The sequence below is a fragment of the Parasteatoda tepidariorum genome, chromosome 5, assembly GCF_982258835.1.
Source record: "Parasteatoda tepidariorum strain Cologne lab strain chromosome 5, Ptep-v5.0, whole genome shotgun sequence".
NCBI lineage: Eukaryota > Metazoa > Arthropoda > Arachnida > Araneae > Theridiidae > Parasteatoda > Parasteatoda tepidariorum.
Window position 1 is genome coordinate 98,975,758 of NC_141759.1, and position 21,051 is coordinate 98,996,808.

Genomic DNA, 21,051 nt, shown 5'->3' on the forward strand with positions numbered 1-21,051 from the left:
TTTTTTATGACTAGTTTTTGAATAGTATTTTTAATTATGTAATTTTTATTATTTATAATTAATAATTGGATTATTATCATTCAAGAAGTCATAGGACTGTTCAAGTATTATGTAGCATGTTTTTGAAAGGTGCTTACTTTCGATATTCATTTTTTAAAAAGCCCTTAAAGGAGCTTTGTTTTTAAAAAGTGCTTAATTTTCCATTTTTGGAAAAAGTAAATTATTTTTCTTTACCCTGTCTATTTTTGCCATGTAATATGCAAAAGCATGCTTTTCACACTGTTCTATTCAACATTTTCACATTTCATAAACCCACAATCCATTTCGGCGTACCGCCAGTCGGTAGTGTATGAAAGCTCTAATCATTTTACATAATTTGATGAAATACAAATCCGCACGTGCGTTATACTGAGCTGGGTTCGGTGAGATTATTGCCTTCTCGTGTGCAACTCTGTTGTTGCATTTTGCATAATGTTCTCAATTTCAGGCTTCATTTTCCACCCTCTGATATCGAACTGGAAAATCTCTTGATCATTTTATAATGGCTATTTTAATCAAGAAAAGAGTTCTTTGTCAGAAACTAGTTATGTTATCATGATCATGTAAAATCTTTGAAAATTATTTTGCATTTTGTTATTATATAGAGTGTTAAAAAATATTTTTTGAGTGCTTAAAAAGTACTTTAAAGGTACTTATTTTTTGATGAAAGATTTGGCTATGCACCCTGTTTTAAACTCCTCCCTTGTGAGCCAAAATAACCTAATTTGATATCCCTCCCTTGCTTGCATAAAAAATTTGCAGCACCACTTCCTTGTTTTTTACTTTCACCATAGTTATTTAATTTTAAGAATTTTCAGATTGTATTATTCAAATTTCTTTTATTTGAATTCAAAGTTTCATGTTAAAAATTTTAATTTTATAAATTTTTTAAACTGAATGAAGAAATTTTTTTGTAACTTATTATTTCTTTAAATTCAAATTTTTCTGTTTTCTTTTAAAATTTATGTGGCACTTAAAAATACGAAGATTAACTTATTCAAGATTATTATTGCTTACCAATACCATACCCACAAAGTACCTTGTCCACAAAAATAAGCTAATCTCTTCTCTTTAGTAATGTCCCTCAGTGGACAGATCGCGAGAATACGGTTCCCAGTAGAACACCGAAGTCAAGCATCTCTGGCTGCGGTCAGTAAGCAGGTGGGTGACCACTTTGATCATCCTGCGTAGCTGCTGTTCTACCAAGACTTCATGCTCAGGTCACTGAGCTACCAAAGCAGGGGAGTTATCCTCTGCAGAGGGTCAGATGGAAAGTCTTCGAATTTCCGATGGCAAGATAGAGATGGCATGTCTTCGACACATCCTCGGGTATATTTCCCAGACTGTCGCTAATAGCCCATAGTGACGTAAATAAAGTACCTACCTCTTTAGTAATATTTGAATAATAAAAAATATATGATATTAAAACAAAATAAACGTAATGATTTTTTCAAAGATTTTTTTTTTTAAAAAAATACTGCCATTTCAAGATACTGGCCCAAAAATCTTTATGATGCTGTTGAACTTTAAATATTTGATTGGCTATCTGAAGAATACTGTGCATTTTTGCTCTTAATGCTAATAATTGCGTTGGTGTAATTTTACGCCAATAATCATCGTTTTTGTGCAATGTTTTCGTTTGATTAACAATAATTCTTCAATATGTAAATTCGTAGGTGTAAGTTTAAGTATCCTCAGTGCTTAACTATACATTATTTTATAAATAAGAAGGACTCAGTTTTTCTTATCTTTTGGCATTTAACTTTCTACATGTAATTTTTATAGCTAATAAGCAAAGGATCGTTTTTATTCTTGGGGAATCGCACAACACGACATACTTAAGGATCTTTATATCTATGTTAAGGATACACGGCTACATAATCTCCGAGGCCTCCGTCGACCGAATTTTATATTCGAAAAACACGTCGCATCGTGAATCATATTCCTGCGATACAAACATCACCTACTGTGATTCATATTCACGCATTTTTGAAATGGAATATTGCGATTCGGATTTACGCTATTTAAATTAAACATCGTGAGTCATTCTTACGTGATTTTAAAATGAAATGTCGCAGTGCGTATTCACGCGTTTTAAAAATCAAATATATCTAAATGTATTTACGCGATTTTTAAGTGTTGACGAACAAAAGCAACAAAAAAAAAATAATAATAATCTAACTTACTTAAATTTCAAAACATATATATATGAAACATAAATTCGGTATTCACATGGATAATTGCAATAAAAAAAAAGTAACTTTTTTCTGAAGCTTTTTTATTTCTCAAGAATATCCTTATTCTGTGTAAAGAATTTTGATCCATATCATCAATATTATTTAAAAAATATACAGGAATTTTTATTTCTTAAAATTATATTGTTTATTATTTTGATTTTAATATGTAAGTACCAAACTTTTGTGAATTAGGACTTGAACTACAAAAATTTCTTTCTACTCAACTATGGTCATCAGGGTTTCTTCCCAAAGACTCTTATTTCTTCCACCTTAATGTAAAATACAGGAATTTATATAAAAAAAAGGAAAAATTGTTACTCACATAGTGTACACAAACATAGCCCCACATCTCTTCTGAATACTAACTTCTAATTTTCAAACTTCGTCAGGTGTTATATTATAACATACTATACTACACTGCCAAAGGGGAAAAAATATGCAAATTAGGCTGGCCCACAATGTGACGTATATATATATATGTAGTGCTCCTCTATTTTCCTCGTAAACTCTTTAGCCGTGGCTTTTCATTCATCATTATATTGCATTTCGTAGTATTTGCAGTCATATTTTAATATTTTTAATATCCTTTATATAAGGGTGACAACATAATGCATTTTCTATGCTTTTATTGAGATTAAGAATAAGGAATCTATTTACAAATTATATATACACGGAGCAGAGCTCCTGGATAGATGCTTACAGTTTCATTTCTAAAAGATAAGTGTACACTTTTTTACGTGTTACATATAATTTCCTTCATGTCATGTGACCCAAATAATCCAGACCATTTTTTATATCTTCTTTGTAAGGACCGGCGTTCTGTAACATCTGAAGACCAGATGGAGATGAATTAATATCTCAACAGTCTTGATTTTCATGGGAATTTGGCTTCTTATTGTGCGGGGTGGATTCATTTTATAAATAAAGATTTCATCGCTATTCAACGGGACTAAATGTATACGCGAAGAGCCAAGTTAAGTATGTGAAAGAGAAATTTAATGTTCTCAGAGACCAGATAAGCTTATCTGCAGATGGATATAATTCTTTTTGAGTTTAGTCTCAAAAGATTCTTTTAATTTTATAAAGCTAGTATTTTAGATACTACATATATATATATATATATATATATTTATATATATTTCTAAATGCATGTAATAGCATTAAAATGAAGAAATGGTTGCTCACATAGTGTACACATATCCCCATATTTCCCCTTATTATTAAAATAATTTAAAATTTTGACATATTATAACATACTATACCAGAAGTAATATTTATAAAGAATTTAGGGGGCCCAAGACAAAATAAAATGATTATAGAAAAACAAGGGAGCCTGGCACAATATCTCCCTTAACCTAATATTAACCTATCATATTCAAACACGGTTATGTATTATATTATAACTGACTATACTATTATGACAGAGAAAATAATTCTACAAATTAGGAAGCCAACAATGTACCTAAGTATAGTCTCCAAGTGCATAATATATTAAAAGTGTGAAAATGGGAAAATTTGTTCTTATATACTGTCTATATATAAGGCTCCATATCTCCCCTTATTATTAACCTCTAATAATCAAACTCTGACAGGCATTTTCTTATAACATACTATGCTATCTTACCAAAGGAAATATTTATAAACAAATTAAAGGAAATAATTATAGGGAAATACGGGGGTGTGGCACAATAAAAGCTGTACATATAAATGGCCCCATAAAATTAACCTGAACTATTCTAACTCTGTCAGGTATTTTATTGTTTCATACTATACAACAATAACAAAGGACATAATTATACACAAATTAGGAGGCCCACAATGTACCTTATTATGGTCTATAGTTCGTATATATATGGCCCTGTATCTCTATTTATAAAAATGTAATATTCTAACTCGGTCAGGTATTATATTATAACAAACTATACTACCATTTCAATAGAAATATTTATATGCAAATTAAGGGGCCCACAATGTGACATAATATGTAAGAATGTATATGTTTTAAAAGTGCGTAAAATCGAGTTAAAATGGAGAAATCGGTGCTCAGAAAGGTATGTGACCAAACATGCGTACTTTGTGTGAGCAACAATTTCTTTATTTTACCGCTATTTATGCATTTTCAAAAACATATACAAATTTAAATTGTGTGCCACTTTGTGGGCTCCATAATTTGTCTATAATAATTTTCTTTCTTATGGTACTATAGTATATTATAATACCTGACAGATTTTGAATATTATATAAAATATTATAGGTTAGAATTAAAGGAAGATATAGAGCCATATGTATGAATACAGTATACTAAGATCGAATGTCCTCATTTTAACGTTGTTCAACAAACTATTATATATAAATACATGCATAGTAACATATAAGACTACATTGTGGCACCCCTAATTGACCTATAATAATTTCCTCTGGTAGGGACACTAGTACTCTGCAATATAATACGTTGCCCAGTTTGAGTATTAAGGGGAGATATACGCTTTTTAACACACTATTATATATTTTTTATACTTTTAAGGCAACATTTAGGCTTCCAAATTGGCCTATAATAATTTCTCCTTTTAGTACCCTGTAATATAAAATGTGGCTCAGTTTTAATATTGTGGGTCAATATTAAGAGGATATGTAGGACCGTGCATGAATACAGTATATTTAGCTCTATTTACCTCATTTTAATGCCATTCAACACACTTATATATATATACACATACGTAATAATTATCCTAGAGGCCCTATTTTGGGCCCCCTAATTGAACCTATAATAGTTTCCTCGGGTAGGGTACACTATAGTACCCTGTAATATAATACTTGGCCTAGTTTGAATATTATGAGGAGATATAGGGTTATATTTGAATACAGTAATAATCCGAGAGCGACCGGCCGCATGGGTTTTAGCCCTATCGCCGCACTACTAGGGTCGCTGCCCGTTTTCAGGGGTGCGTCAGCACCCTTGGTCGACTACGACCACGCAGCCACGGGAACGGACCCGGCAAAATCAACGCCGGCTTTAACGACTTTCAAATTGCCGGACCCGCCCGCCCGAGTCGGGGGGAGTTCAAACGCGGGGCTTTCCCTTGGCTGTTCGCCCGGTACTCCTCTGCGCTCACTCCCACCTATCGTTTAGAGCACGAGGTTCTAGGGGACTTTTCGACCCCGTTTGCACGGGCATCCCCTTTTGGTCCGACGTAGACTTGGAAAATTGGTCACGTCGGGCCGAAGGTTCACTTCGAACCGAAAAGACTGTACTCCTGCAAGCTGGAAGGTTTCCTTGCGCAGGCGAGGGCTGGGGTGGTGGACGAGACGAAACGAGCCTGGGGGAAATGCGCTCCACCTTCCCCGCCGGCTATCCTCATACTCGCCGTTCCGTGCAGACATCGTGTGTTTCTCTGGGTCCTCGAGTCACCGGAGTCCCCTTCTCTTGCGATCGAATCTCACCTTGATTCGCATCACTCAGGGGACCCCTATCTGCCTTCTACGAACCGCACAGGTGTTGGCCGTCTAAAAGACGTTGCCCATCTGACGGGACGAGGACCCCACCCGTTACGTCAGATTATATTTGAATACAGTATATTAGCTCGAATTGACTCATTTTAACGCGATGCAATGTTCAACTCGAGTTGAACATTAGTAGTCATAAGCCCAAAATTGGGTCGGTTGTTCAACGGCGGGTATAATATAAAATAAAATATAGGGCCACATTGTGGGCCTTCTTATTGTCCTAGAATAATTACATCTGGTAGGAAACAAGTTTTCTGAAATATAATACGTGGCCCCATTTGAACATTATGGGGAGATATAGGGGCATGTATAAATACGGTATATATTGATACTGGTCCGAATTTCCCGAATACATATATATATCCCCCTAATTGGTCTGTAATAATTTCCTCTGGTAGGGTACACTAGTATTCTGCAATAAAATACGTGGTCCTGTTTGAATATTACGGGTCAATTAAAGGGAGATATAGGGCCATGTATGAATTTATATAACTTTACTGGGAAAATAATGATATTCTGATCTCCAGAAATAAATGTTAGATGTGAGTACTCATAAATTAATTTGAATACTTATATTCATGAACAAATTTAACTTTGAAAAAAAAAGAAGAACTGAATAGACGGAAAATTTCTCGTAATGATACAACAATGTAAATCTTTATAAGCCTTTCCCAATTCGAAAGGTCCCGAAGTGGATTGATCGTTAAATCACGGTTCCCAGCAGATCACCGAAGTCAAGCATCGCTGGCTGCTGTTGGTGACAGGGGGGGTGACCACTTGGATCAGCCTGCGTAAGGACCAAGGGTGTGTGATATTAAAGCCTCGTTAAACTGTTCTAATATAAAGTGCTCGACTTCGCGTGCAGGTCGTCGGGCTACCGAAGCGGGGGTGCCGTTGTTTTTAATTTACGTCGCACTAGAGCTGCACAATGGGCTGTTGGCGACGGTCTGGGAAACATCCCGGACGATGATCCGAAGACATTCCATCACAATATTGATCCTCTGCGGAGGGGATGGCACCTCCGTTTCGGTAGCCCGACGACCTGCGCGTGAAGTCGAGCACTTTACGGTAGCACAGTTTAACGAGGACCAATACCGCACACCCTCGGTCCCTACGCAGACTGATCCAAGTGGTCACCCACCCGCACACTGACCGTAGCCAGTGATGCTTGACTTCGGTGATCTGCTGGGACACAACAATTAAAGCAAAATTACTGTTGGCAAAAAGCAAAATTGTTATTCTTTAAAAATTAAAATTAATTGTAAAAGGCACAAGATGGGAACAAAAGTAAGCATTCATGTATTTGAAATGGCAGGTGGCAATATTTTGGATTGTTATCAAAACATGAATTAGCCAAGAGGGTCTTCTTTCCTGTGAATATATCATTAATCAGGAACTAAACAGTTTAGAAATGAGTTCTTTTCGTAATAGTAATAAATTGGAGGATAAATACTCGAAAGAAAAATCTGATGTGGTTGCGGAAAAGCACGAAACTGATAGATCAAGGTCGTCCAGCCATGTTAAAGGGAAATCCCCTCATAGCAGAAACAGGAATTCAAACCGAGAGCTATATAACCACACCGGTATTGTTGAAGAAAGGCTAAACTTTTCCGAAGATCGACATGTCGCTTACAGAACTGATGAAAACAATCGTGAGCGCCATAAATCAGACAAAGACAGATATCATGCTTCAAGTTTTGATCAGCGTGACAATCCTGAACGAAATAGTGGTCGTTCAGTTGAAAAAGTATCTTATCCTTATAATTTACATGATAAGAGGATTTTTTCTAAAGAAAATAGACCGTCAGTCAAAAATAATCGTTCGGGTGAAGTTTTCCATGATAGGCAAATCGACCCAAAATTGGCCCATAGTGATCGTACAGTAGATTTTCATAATGACAGGCAAATCGGCTCAAAATTATCTCATGATGATCGTACGATAGAAGATATTCATTACGATAGACAATTCGACTCAAAGTTCTCTCATAATGATCGGTACAGTGAACGTAGAAATTTTGCCAAAAGTCGTAGCCGTTCTCCCAAAAAAATTGATAGTACCCACCATAAATATCCTGACTCGAAATCAACTCAAATGACTGAACATCGTCATGACAGTACGTCCGATATTAATAAATCATCGACAAAATCCTTTGATTTTCATAATTCTAATGAAGGCAAGCATTTCAGTGACAAACCCTCATATTATAATAAATCATTAGAATTTAGGCAAAAAGGTTATCATTACACAGAAAGACATGATAGATATAAAAATGATAGGAATAATTCATCATTCAAGGAAAGTTATAATACAAATGATGAGAGACACATATCATTTAAAAATCCTTCTGTTTCGGGGGACGACGAGTTTGTTGCCAGTCTTTTACAAAAAATTGATTTTTTGAGTAACCAAGTAGATCATCTAACTCAAGAAAATATCCTTGCTTTATTTAGTATAACTTTTGAATGTTCATTATAAATTTGAATGAGTAGTCAGGGGTCTGTTTAGAAGAAATTTAGGTCCGTTAACAGACCCTTCACAAAATATCTTTTCCTAGAAACAGACCCTTCACAAAATAATTTATCTTATAATCGGACCCTTCACAAATTTGTTTATCTTCATTGTTTTGTTAATCGAATAAACCCTTCCCGGGTTGGGGGGCAGAAAAGCGGTTCAAAACAACTAAGTTTAAATTCCAAATGTAGTATTCTTAAAAAATATTTCTTCTTTTACAAAAATCATGTGCACATTCTTATTAATACAATTTTTTTTTTTTGAAAATGTATAATTGATCAATTTATATTTATTCATAAAATTAATTAACTGAATAGTATGTAAATAAGAGTTAATTTCTGGCAATTTTTTAAGTAAAATATTATAAATTTAAGAATTTTTTAAGTTTACTTAATGCATAACACATTAAAAGTGATACATTACTAAGTTGTGTTATTTAAAATATGTTAATTGAAGTTATTTAAAATGTGGGTGATTTTGTTTCCATTATTTGTCCGAAATGAATATTCTGTGTTGAGCAGTATAGGCTAAATACCAAATATTTGTATGTTGCATCTCTAATTTAGTAGCAGCAATTGTTGAGCGGTATCTTGTATCTATTTACAATTTAAAAACTTCTTGAAAAGTTTTTTTTTGAATTTGTTGCAATAACAGGACCCTATTTGCACAAATTCACAAAATTAGAATCTTGGTTGGAAGAATGTGACTTAGCACTTATTTTATATTAACAAATTATGAATAGTTTTTTCACAATTTTACAAAAACAGGACCTTTCACAAAATGTCTGGACAGACCCCTGGTAGTTGTTAATAGCTTTAGTTGAATTAGATAAAATGCTTTGAAATATATAAAATGTGCATGAAAAAAATATTCAGTACTTGCATATACAAACTAAAGATACATCATTCAATTACCCGATTTTGGTACTTGAAATAGATTTAAAATGCATGCTAGTTCATTGCTTAGAATAAGCTACAAGCTTCACTCTCAGAGCTTGCCTTATTCTGAGAGTTTTTTTAATTGGTCACGTTACTAAGAAACACCAGATTTTTGTCACAACTTAACCTGTAAAATTATTTGGGGATATTCCCGTATCGTGATATGCGTCACCAACTACAATCGCCAAGGTGCCAAAAGGATTTTGAACTTCTAAATTTTATAAAAAGAAACAAAGCATGTAGGTGTGTGCCCTAGGTCCGCTACGAGTTATACCTTTCACAACGTTCCCTTTCTGTGTTTCGAGTTGCTCCCTTTCTGCCACAGATCTGTATACGGAAATCGCCTCAATTATTTTTCAAGGTGCCCCAGACCTATCTTCAGTGCTCGTTTATTAGCCTGGCACAAGGAAATTCAACTTTTTTTTAAAATTTATTTATTTATTTTTGTTTTATTTAGCTTAATTTCGATGTGTTTTATAAAGTTAGCAGAAGTCTAATTTTTTGGTGACTTTTCCCTTGCGCTGGACTGAACACAGAGTACCCTATATCTAAATTTGTCTTCGGAATGGGCGATGTTGTTTAATATAAGGCAATTACACTGTCTTATCGTACATCTTGATATGTTAAGATAAAATATTCAAATAATTTAAATTGTAGGATGAAATTTTTGGTAATAGAAAATGCAGGCTTGGGATTTTGATCTCCAATGGAAATTCCAATGTACAGTATTAAAACGGTAATAAAAATTACAGTGAAAATAACAGTATTAAAAATTACTAGATATTAAAAGTCTTGCAACAATAAAACAAAGGTAAAGACAGTTTGAAATGCGATCAAATCGACATAAAATAAGTTGATTAGAGAGTTAATGTTAAAATGCATGATTTGAAAGTGTGTCGTAATCATAAAATCTAATTAAAAACTATTTTATAAATTGTGAAAATATGCTGCAATAACTGCCATTCGACAAGACGTTTGGAATTCGATAGAACTGTCGCTAATTGCGCTTGTCCAAAGGTGATTATTACAAATGCACTATTAGAAATTAGTGTGTCATGATATAAAAAAAACAAACAATGAAGCTAAATAATAGTGTTGAAATCTGTATCAACAACTGCTAAAAAATGCTTGTCAAAAAACAACATATTAATGATAAGCTAAAGTAGATTTGAAATTCTAGTGTTATAATATTGAAAAATGCAGACTGAACTGTGTAGGGATTAGAGAATTGGCCTTGCATCAGAAAGGTTCTGAGTTCGAATCCCGGGCAAGGCATGGATATTCTTTCATTCTGTGTACTTTCTGTCCTTATTGACAGAATTTTAACACATTTGGTTACAGGAAATAAAATAAAAAGTTTGAAAAGTCTAGATTTTAAAAACCGTGTCCCCAATTATAACACTGGAGAATTACAATCTATTTTTCTTGAGATCTTGAGCTATTCAGAATCCCTTATAACTCCCAGAAAACATTTTATTACTTTTCTGAGGTTGCTAATTATTAAATTATTTTATATTGTATTTTAATGAAAAAGGAGAAAAAACTACTTTTGGTGCAAATGATTTTTTTATTTCATTATAGTTGTTTATGTTTTTTGCTTGAAATAATCATTAAAATTTTCTTCTATTTTTTATTGCATATATTCTCGTATTTTGAAAAAATATTGCCCATAGTAATATAATGTATGTTTTTTTAAGTGTTGATGAGGAAAAAATTAATTAAATAACTTTTCTTCTCGTTTTTTAATTTTGTAAATTGCTTATTCTTTTTTTTTTTTTTTAACAAAAAGATTCGTATGTGCAATAGGGCTGGACGATATAGAAATTTCTTAAATCGATATAATCAACCCTTTTATATCACGATATTAGGTTATATCGATTTAACAATCTAAACGACAAAACTAAGAAATAAATCCACAGTACCCCTTCCTTTATTCAAATGTATTGTTGTTTTTTTCTTAACTCACTTACAGTCAACTCCTAGTTCACAGAAATTTTGACAAAGTTGTTCTGATTATGAATAATTTTTTGCAGATATTCAAAAGCTTATTTAAATACTACAATTTACTAATTTTACTCTGTAACTTTTCACTAAAGGTATTGGAGAATATTGTTTACCTTTTTCTTTTGCAAATACAAAATAAGAAATAACATAATATATGAATGAATTTTTGAAAGAAGTAATATTTTTAAATGTTTCACTATAAAATAAAACTGCAACATCGAAAGCCTTTCAATTTTATTATTGTAAAAACACAATTAATAAAAATTGTGGCATTGACAAAATCTTCCAGAGCAGTGACTTCATTTCCCTCCAGCATTAGGTGTTTTTTTTTGCTGGATAGTCTTTTAATAACTTGCACAATGGCAACTGGTTTTCTAAAAACCTTATGCACTATTTTGAGGTGCTCCACCAACGTGTGGGACATGCACTTGGCAGCTTTCTCACTTCTATCTGCAACAGTTCTTGAGCATTTTTAAAGTCTCTCGACATCTTCCAACTATGGGCAATAGTGTTTTGCAGCTTCTTCACCCTAACTACTGCTTTTTGCAGTAGTGAGTTTTGCAAAGCTCTATTCACACCTATATTTATGCTGTGTCCGAAGCAGGGCATATGTTGTATGTTTAATGCAGAAATCGCTTTCAAAATATTTGAGCCTCTTATATGTTTATATCCCAATCTAATAATTGTTCTTTTAATACCTCATTTATATTGTCAGATGTATGATTTACATCAAAATGCGGACAACTGAGGCAAGGGGATTTTAAGTTCCAATTTTTGTCTGCATAGTGTGCTGTAATAGCAATACTATATAATATATATTCAAAATTTGAAATTCATATTTTTTTTCTAAGCAATGAATCAAACTATCTTACTTGATTTTATGAAGTGAATTACTATTTATAATTTGTAGTAAGTGGACAATTTTTAAAAGTATCAGGAATATAGTGCTGGAGAACTTTAAATGGTATTCAGACTTTTTATTATTTCCAAAGTAATTTTAATAATAATAATAAAGATTTTATTTAGTATTCAGCATCGCCAACGACGAAAAAAATGAAAAAAATATTTTTGAACAACCAGTATAATCAAAAACTGTAAATATTTTTAACTTCTACAACATGTTATAGCTTTGATAAAAAAGTTTGGATGAATTTCAACAGAAATAGCATGTATTTTCACAAAAATATGAACATTTTTTTTTTTTACTTATGTTCATTGCTATCTGTTTGTTTCAACTAAATGATTTTTTCTGAAAAAGGAGGGTGCAATTTTCTCTAGTTACCAAAACAGCAATTATGTGTTTGGGACACAGAATTTAAAATTTAATGAAGTGAACAGATTTAGTGATAGATTCACCCGGCAATGACAAAAAAGAAGTATACCAGTAATAAGATGCAATTTCCTTTTATTCCAAATTTAATTTTTTAGTAAAATAGATAGGTAAGATTTTCCATATCAGCTCCAAAGTAATCGCTAAGCATCGGTGACTTCCGGCAGCAGCACGCAAGAAACTAAATAAAAACTACACCACAAAAAAAGGCTAATTTGAAAGTTAAAACTCGTTAACTTCCTCTTTTAATATTTTTTTACAATTGATTCCAAGTAAAACAAAACTGCAATTTCAGTTGACGCAAGAAAACAGGTACCGAACAATACGAAAATAGACCCGTAATGCACGTGCCTTAAAAAGATAAATCTCTAAACTTAATATTATGCACGCGAGAAACTACAAAAAAATAATAATAAATTTTTTTAAAAAAAAAAAAAAAAAACATCACGATACACGTTTTATTCGAAAGGTGAAAGGCGCATGCATTATGGGTCTATTTCCAAACGATATGGAAATAGCCCCGTAATGCGCCATAAAAAGATAAATCTCCCAACATTTATAAAAAACACGCGGGAAATTAACGAAAAAGAATAATAATAAATAAAAAGATCACAAAAAAAGGCAGTTAAGAAAGATAAAATTAGTAAATTTCCTAAACGTTTTTTTACAATTTATTCCAATTGAAACAAAACACCAATTTTATTTAGCGATTTCAGTTAGCGCGAGCAAACAGAAACCGAACGGTACCGAAAGAATTAATGTAGCATACACGCTGAAAGAAACCCCGGTAAGATATTTAAAGATATTACGGAAAGAAACTCCGTAATGCATGTGCCTTAAAAAAGACAAATCTCTAAATTTTATACGAGTATTACACACGCGAGACACTGCAAAATGATAATAAATAAAAACATCACAGGAAGAGTTTAATTCGAAAGGTGAAACTCGTTAACTCCTTCCGGGCAAGTCACTAAATATTTTTTAACAATTTATTTTAAGTAAATCAAAACACCAATTTTATTTGGCGTTTTCAGTTAGTGCGAGCAAGCAGGTAGCGAACGATACAAAAATTACCCCGTAATTCATGTGCCATAAAAGATAAATCTCTCAATTATATAATAAATATTTTTAATAAGGATTTTATATATAATATTTGAGAAATATTAATTTTTTAACGCTATATTTGTAAGAAATTTCTTTAAATAGTTTGAAATGATTAGTTTAAAAACAAAATTCTCAATGCAAAAGAGAAAAAATATAACACCTATTTCAGAAATCAGGATATGTAAAATTGAAGATGGGAATTTTCCTTCCTGCACGAGCAAGATATCCTAAAATCGGAATTCTAAAGAGAAGACAATCACATTCACTTGGTGGCAAAAAATCCTCCGCAAATATCGATATAAACTTGAAATCTGAATGAGGAGATTCAACTGCACCGATCCCTGCTATATCGGAGTTTCTTTTTCAACCGCCAAATATCGATATAACCTAGTGAATAAGTTTTGAATGAAGAGATTCAATAGCCCATTCCGATTTAATTATACCAACCCCTGCACCAGATGTGATTTTGGCAAATAGCCAAAGAAGTTGAATGCACGTGTTACCGGGAGAATGAGTTGATAGTTGGCCTTTAATCTTTCCCTTATGCTACGGCAGATTGGACTCTGTTCTGTACATTCTCGCAATGATTAAACCGGTGTTTCACTGCATCGGAGAGAGCAACGGCGATTTAGCGTTTGCTCTCATGAATAAATCGATTTAGTAGAGTCGAAATGCTCACTCCGGAATTTTGTTGAAGATGAAATGGATAAATCGGTATTACGATGTTGGAGTTAAATCGATATATTGTCTTACATCGGTATAAAGCCCAGTCCTAATGTGCAACAATAACTAAGATAGTTTTTTAGCCTGTAATTGTAAATTTGATTACCATTCATGTTTTGTTTGTGGTTAATATGTATGTATATAAATATATGCCTTAATTAGAATACATGAAAATCTAAAGCTCTCATTGAAAGAGGAGTCTGCAGCTGAAATATCTATAAAATTTGGCAACAAAAGGTTTGAAGAGTGAGTAGTACATTTTTTTTTATTGCTTTATTTCTAAAATACTATATAATTTGCCTGTAATATTATTGTTTCTCTAACATATATTTTACTGTAATTTGCTTAGAAATCTAATTTTTAATTTTATAGGACCAATTTTAGGAACAGAGTTTTTAAGGTCTGTAGTAGATTTACAGTTGTGATGAGTTGCTCATTAAATTGTTATTTCTGCTTTTCAGAAATAATATATAAAGAATTAAGGTGACAAAAAAATTAAAACGAGATAAAAATTATTTTATAACCGGTTTTGGGTTTATGACTACTAATGCTCAACTCTGTAGCCTTGTAATTTTGAACCCAATCCAGAAAACGCGAATTCCTAGATCAAGTATTAGGATAAATTTGCCTTTTTAATGAAATTAACTCGCATTTGTGTTACATGGAGAGGAAAACAACGATAACTTCGAACCCGGTTCATCTCATTGCAAGGGGATTGCTTTATCCCCATGAAGTTCCATAATCATGTCGGATGGATTATTACTGTTATTATCATTCTAAATTATGATCAACTAATTAATTATAAATTTTATTTAAGATAAATATTCTTTTAATAGAAATTCAATAATGAATATGTAACAAATATTTTAAGTTTTTGTTCGTTTCTAGAAAGTATCTACCGATTTTAAAGGACATAGCTACAGATTTGATTACTGGACGTTGTAGTGTCAAAGCACTGTCTTCATTTTTAAAGACAACAGATGCTACTGAATTGCAATCAGAGAATTGGAATTTAGAGGTATAATTCATTTATTTATTTCAATTTTAGAGTGCATATTAAAAGAATTATGTTTCTTTTTTATTATGAATATTAAATAATTTTTTCAGGAAAATTTAATACATTTTTGCCGACCAGGTGGCTGAGCAATTAGCTTGCCTTACTGCATAGCCAATGGCTGCAGTTTCTAATCCCCCTCTGGGCATGAATGTTTCTTAAATTTTTTTCTGTTTTTTCCCCTTTATTTTGTTGATTTTTTACTTTAATTTTTTCCCTCTTTAACGCATTCGATTCAGAAGGATTTCATCACAATTTCACGACCTTCTGTGATAGTTTTTCAGCCCTTTTCACATGGGTTTTATATCTCTGATATTTTTTAAATATTATCTATGACAGGAGAATTTAAATTTTGAGTTATCGAATTTTTGACAGGCTTTTTATTAGCGATTCTATTGTAAATCCATATTGTTTTTCTTTCCCCTTTCCATTTATTTCAACAAATTTTTGCTAAGTTCTAATATTTTTAATTAACAGAATGTTATTTTGGTATGCAAATTTCAGATTTTTCAAATGTCACTTTTTGGTGTGCTCAATTCCATCATGATTCCAGATTTCCCCTCTACTGTTTTAACTTGCAATTATCAATAGGTTTTTTTTTTTTTAGAATTCATTGTTTTTAAAACAATGTTAAAATGGCACATAAATTTTGAATTTGAGTAATCCCTGTTTGACCACCTCAGTTAGCAAAAATCTATCCCATCATTTTCTAATAGCTTTCTTCTGCAGTTATTTAGTAGGACCTTATTATGGATTGCATATCTGAAATTTTAGATATCACTTTTTGATGTGCTCTATTCCTAATGATTCTATCATAATATCAACTTGTTTATTGATAATTTTTTAGCAGTTTATATGTCATTTTCCCACAATTTTTCATGATTAATTTTTTAATTTTGATACTGTAAATATCACTTTATTATGACAAGCGAATTTCATATTTTAGTACTTAATCCCTTTCTGATATTTTTTACATGATTAATTTTGATACTGTAAATATCACTTTATTATGGCAAGCGAATCTCATATTTTAGTACTTAATCCCTTTCTGATGTTTTTTGCATGATTAATTTTGATACTGTAAATATCACTTTATTATGGCAAGCGAATTTCATATTTTAGTATTTAATCCCTTGTTGTTTTTTACATGATTAATTTTGATACTGTAAATATCACTTTATTATGGCAAGCGAATCTCATATTTTAGTACTTAATCCCTTGTTGATGTTTTTTGCATGATTAATTTTGATACTGTAAATATCACTTTATCGTGGCAAGCGAATTTCATATTTTAGTACTTAATCCCTTGTTGATGTTTTTTACATGATTAATTTTGAAACTGTAAATATCACTTTATCGTGGCAAGCGAATTTCATCTTTTAGTACTTAATCCCTTGTTGATGTTTTTTACATGATTAATTTTCATACTGTAAATATCACTTTATTATGGCAAGCGAATTTCATATTTTAGTACTTAATCCCTTGTTGATGTTTTTTACGTGATTAATTTTGATACTGTAAATATCACTTTATTGTGGCAAGCGAATTTCGTATTTTAATACTTAATCCGTTTTTTATGTGGTGATTTCATTGTAAAATTACGTTGTGGTACTATCATTTTTACAGAAGAAAATAATGACAACCAAAGCTGACGTCGTCAGGGTTCCGGAAGTCATAAAAACACAAAACCTTTTCTATCGAGAGGGCACAACAAATGTCTGAAATTTGCTCTCTCTCTGTAACCCTAAGGCTTTGCAAAAACGCTCAGGAAGAGAGAAAAAGAGAATACCATATAAAAATGCAAAAGTAAAATACATAAACTAATTACAAAAGGAAAACAAAGTTCAAAAACCTTCTTAAATATTCTATAGTTAAACCAAAGCACACTATTTTATCTTTTTACAGGGTGCGTAGCGTTTTTAAAAAGTGCTTAAAGGTGTTTATTTTCATTTTTTAAAAGCTTTTAAGGGTGCTTTTTTAAAAAGTGCTTAATTTTCCCTTTTCAAAATGAGGTTTTTCCTTTTCTATGTTGATTTTTGCTTCGGATTATGCAAAAAGAAACAGTTCACATTGTTCTATTCAACGTGTTCAGAATTAATTCAACCCCAATCTATTTCGGCGTATTGTCAGTTCATAGCGTATGAAAACGCCATTCGTTTTACATGTTTCAAAATTTCATGATTTTTGACAATTGTCAAAAACAATGCCAAAAGATTTATTTATTTATTTGACATGACGGCTAAAACAAGATAAAACCGTCAATTTAAAAAAACTTTCCAACCCTGCCTAATTATGATATTTTTTTAAAGTGCTTAAAAATATTTTTTGAGTGTTTAAAAGGTGCTTATTTTTTGTTGAATAATTTGGCTACGCACCTAGTTTTATTACTATTGTTTTTACGGCTGTTTTTAAACTTATTTATCATTTTTCTGCCATTTGCACATCATTTTTAAACATTTTTTTTTTTAAATACAATATTATTACGACTGGCACCATTTTCAAGTATGAAAATTACACTAATTTTGAAATTGATTTGCAGAGTAATAAAAATTAATCTGAAGAATTAATTATTTTAAATTGAATTATTTCTCTTTGAAAATTACGATTTTTTTTTAATAAGGATAAAAGAACTTTGGTTTAAGGGTTTAAGAATCTTATGGTCTTAGGAATCATGCAATTTTTTTTGTAAAATACATTATCCCTTTTTTGCTAACTTGGATCAGGGCTTAATTGTTCAATCATAAAATGAATACAAACCCTGCTCTTTATGTTGATAACCTATCTATATTTGTCAAATAAGATATAAGATGTCTAAGTAGATTATCAAATTGTTGTCCCTGAAAACCTTAAAGATTGGAAGAGAGTTGCCATGGATAAGAACACTGGCATTTATCAGCTGTTGAGGCAGTCAAAGACTGCAAGAGACTGTTGCGCTGACAAAGAAGAAGAAGTGATCAGCATATACTGTAATTAAGCGATAAATGTATTAGTAATACGATATGTTTTTCTAGGGAAACATTAAGTACTTTTTCTTTTATTTGTTAATATTAACTTTTGTCTTTTAATGTATCTAAGTTTTTTGTTCCTTTTTGGATTATTCTTTGTTATGTGATAAATCAAAATAATGTTTCTATTTAAACATATTACTGTCATACAAACACATAAACTGTACTTTTATTACTTTACAACTCAACATAAAATTACATTTATGATAACCATCGATTTGGCATTCAAATCGTTTTAGAGTTCAATTAAGATAAACATTGTTACTTACTTTATATTTATGAATGGAACTAATGACTTTCACTGAATTGTAGTTTTGCTCTGATTTTTTTAAACATGAAAGCAATTTTTTATTTGTTTCTTAAAGGGGGAGATATTTTCACTGGACAATTCCTGTGAAGTACCCAAAGAAAGCTCATCTGTTCCTAGGTAAGACTAGAATCAAGTAATTAAACTTTTCTCTCTGATGTTTGTTAATTACTACATTTTTCACTGACTTTCACTTTCACTGTTTAATTAAAGTCTTTAGAGTAGAATTGTATCGAATGTTCTGCAATGAGATTTTTAATGGTATAAACAACATTTTCTTTTAAGATTACGGCAAATTTTTTTCAATAATGTTTGGTATTTTTAAAGCTAAATTTGCAGAAATAATTATCAAATAATTTATAAATTATTAATTACGGAGCTGAGTGTGCTCCGGAAAAAATCCGGATTTCCAGATTTTTCGCTCACATCGATCCGGAAATTGAAGGTCCAGACGTTTAAAAAAAATCAGTGATCACAGAAGTTTCCAGAAATCAAATTTTCAAAGGTGGAACTTAAAAACACAGTTTATTTTATTTGTTTGTAAGGGAGAGCCAGAGAGATACTTTATAAGTTTCTATTCATGATTAATATTCATTTTTTATCTTTAAATAGTTATTATAATCATAAACTCAAGAAAGAAAGACATATTTGTAAATTTTAATTACTTCTCCAGTTCATCATAGGTATGTGTAAATGTTATAGGTATGTGTAAAATTTTAAATATATTTTAAGTAAACTAAGAAATATTGAGAAAAAGGAAGTAAAAAAAAACTTGTTTAAATTTCTTTCTAATTTTTCAATTTAAACTGTTTTTTTGTTTTGTCTTTTTAACTCAAGAACTCTTCCGGAATTTCGACTTGGGCTCACAAACATTCCTGTAATTATCAAATAATTTATAAATGCAGGGTTCAAAATTATTGGTGATCCGTTAATATAACACCATTAAAAATTTATTTGGTTCATTATGAAATAATTATCAGGATTTGGAATAAAACTTTTGACGAGACTGCACATTTAATATTAGAACTTTCAAAACTGAATATACTATTTAACTACAACATTTCTTTGGTATATTATTTTGAAGCAATAAAATAGAATTTTAATTACACAATAATATTGATTTATATTTAATAATAAAATAAAATTATTTGAGTCATTTTGTAATATTGTGGTGTAACTACCACTATAAATAATAAATACCAATTCACTAGTATATAAGACATGTTAACTTGATTCTATCATGAGGTACCTTTTGATAGATGAAGGTTGACATAGTCGATAATTAAATCCCCACATTGGTGACCTACGGACGTGATAAGAAATTGTCAATATTGATGGATGAATCCACATTAAACAGTTGATTTGCTTAAAAAAATATACTGCTCAAAAAAAAAAAAAAAGGAATCCGGTGAAGTAAATAAAGTCTCCCGGTTAATAAATAATAATGAGCGAAATGTTAGAAAAAAAATAATAATAGCGAAAAGCTATAAAAAAAATGATGGGAAAAAATAGCGAAAAGCTATAAAAAAAAAAAATAACGAGCGAAATTCTTGGAAGAAAAAAATAAAAAATAAAAATATATAATGAGCAAAAATTGATGTTAATAAATAAACAGCATTAATCAACTAGTGGTAATTCATCGAATTCTATCACAGATAAAATTCTGGAACGGGAGTAATGTGGTGTAACTACCACTATAAATAATAAATACCAATTCACTAGTATATAAGACATGTTAACTTGATTCTATCATGAGGTACCTTTTGATAGATGAAGGTTGACATAGTCGATAATTAATTCCCCCACAATATGTTTGTATTTGAATATCAACATATTCAAATACAAAAAAGTACAAAGTATAAATCTTTTGAACTGGCTTCAGCACAAACAAAATGTTAAAACATTATAGACAAGAGCTATTACAATTTGATACATTGCCTCTATGAGAAATTCAATACAGAAATACTTAAAATCATGGTTGTAGCATTTTAAAAAAGTGCTTAAAGATTTAATATTACAGAGATTTATTTATTTTTAACCATGTCAATTTTCGCCTCGTAGTATGCAAAAGTGTGCTTTTCACATTGTTCTATTTAACGTTTTCACAATTCATTTTACCACAATCCATTTCAGCATACCGTCGGTCGGCAGAGTATGCAAGCACCAATCATTTTACGTGTTTGAAAAAATAGTTGCGAGTCAGCATGTGCGTCTTCGGAGATGGGTTCGGTGAGATTCTCTCATATGCAACACTACTGCATTTTGCAAGTTATTCTCAATTTCAGGCTTCATTT

At 31.3% G+C, this 21,051-nt stretch overlaps 1 protein-coding gene across 1 annotated transcript in view; it reads left to right on the plus strand.

Moving 5' to 3' along the window:
- The first annotated feature begins 7,048 nt into the window (after window positions 1-7,048).
- The window catches only part of LOC107439937 (uncharacterized), a 33,653-nt gene continuing 19,650 nt past the window's right edge, over window positions 7,049-21,051 (plus strand). Inside the window, exons 1-4 of the mRNA XM_087164611.1 lie at window positions 7,049-8,212; window positions 14,559-14,637; window positions 15,280-15,409; window positions 18,816-18,877. Of these exons, the coding sequence (XP_087020737.1) occupies window positions 7,192-8,212; window positions 14,559-14,637; window positions 15,280-15,409; window positions 18,816-18,877 (1,292 nt within the window). The 5' untranslated portion in view covers window positions 7,049-7,191. The remainder of the gene's footprint in view (window positions 8,213-14,558; window positions 14,638-15,279; window positions 15,410-18,815; window positions 18,878-21,051) is intronic.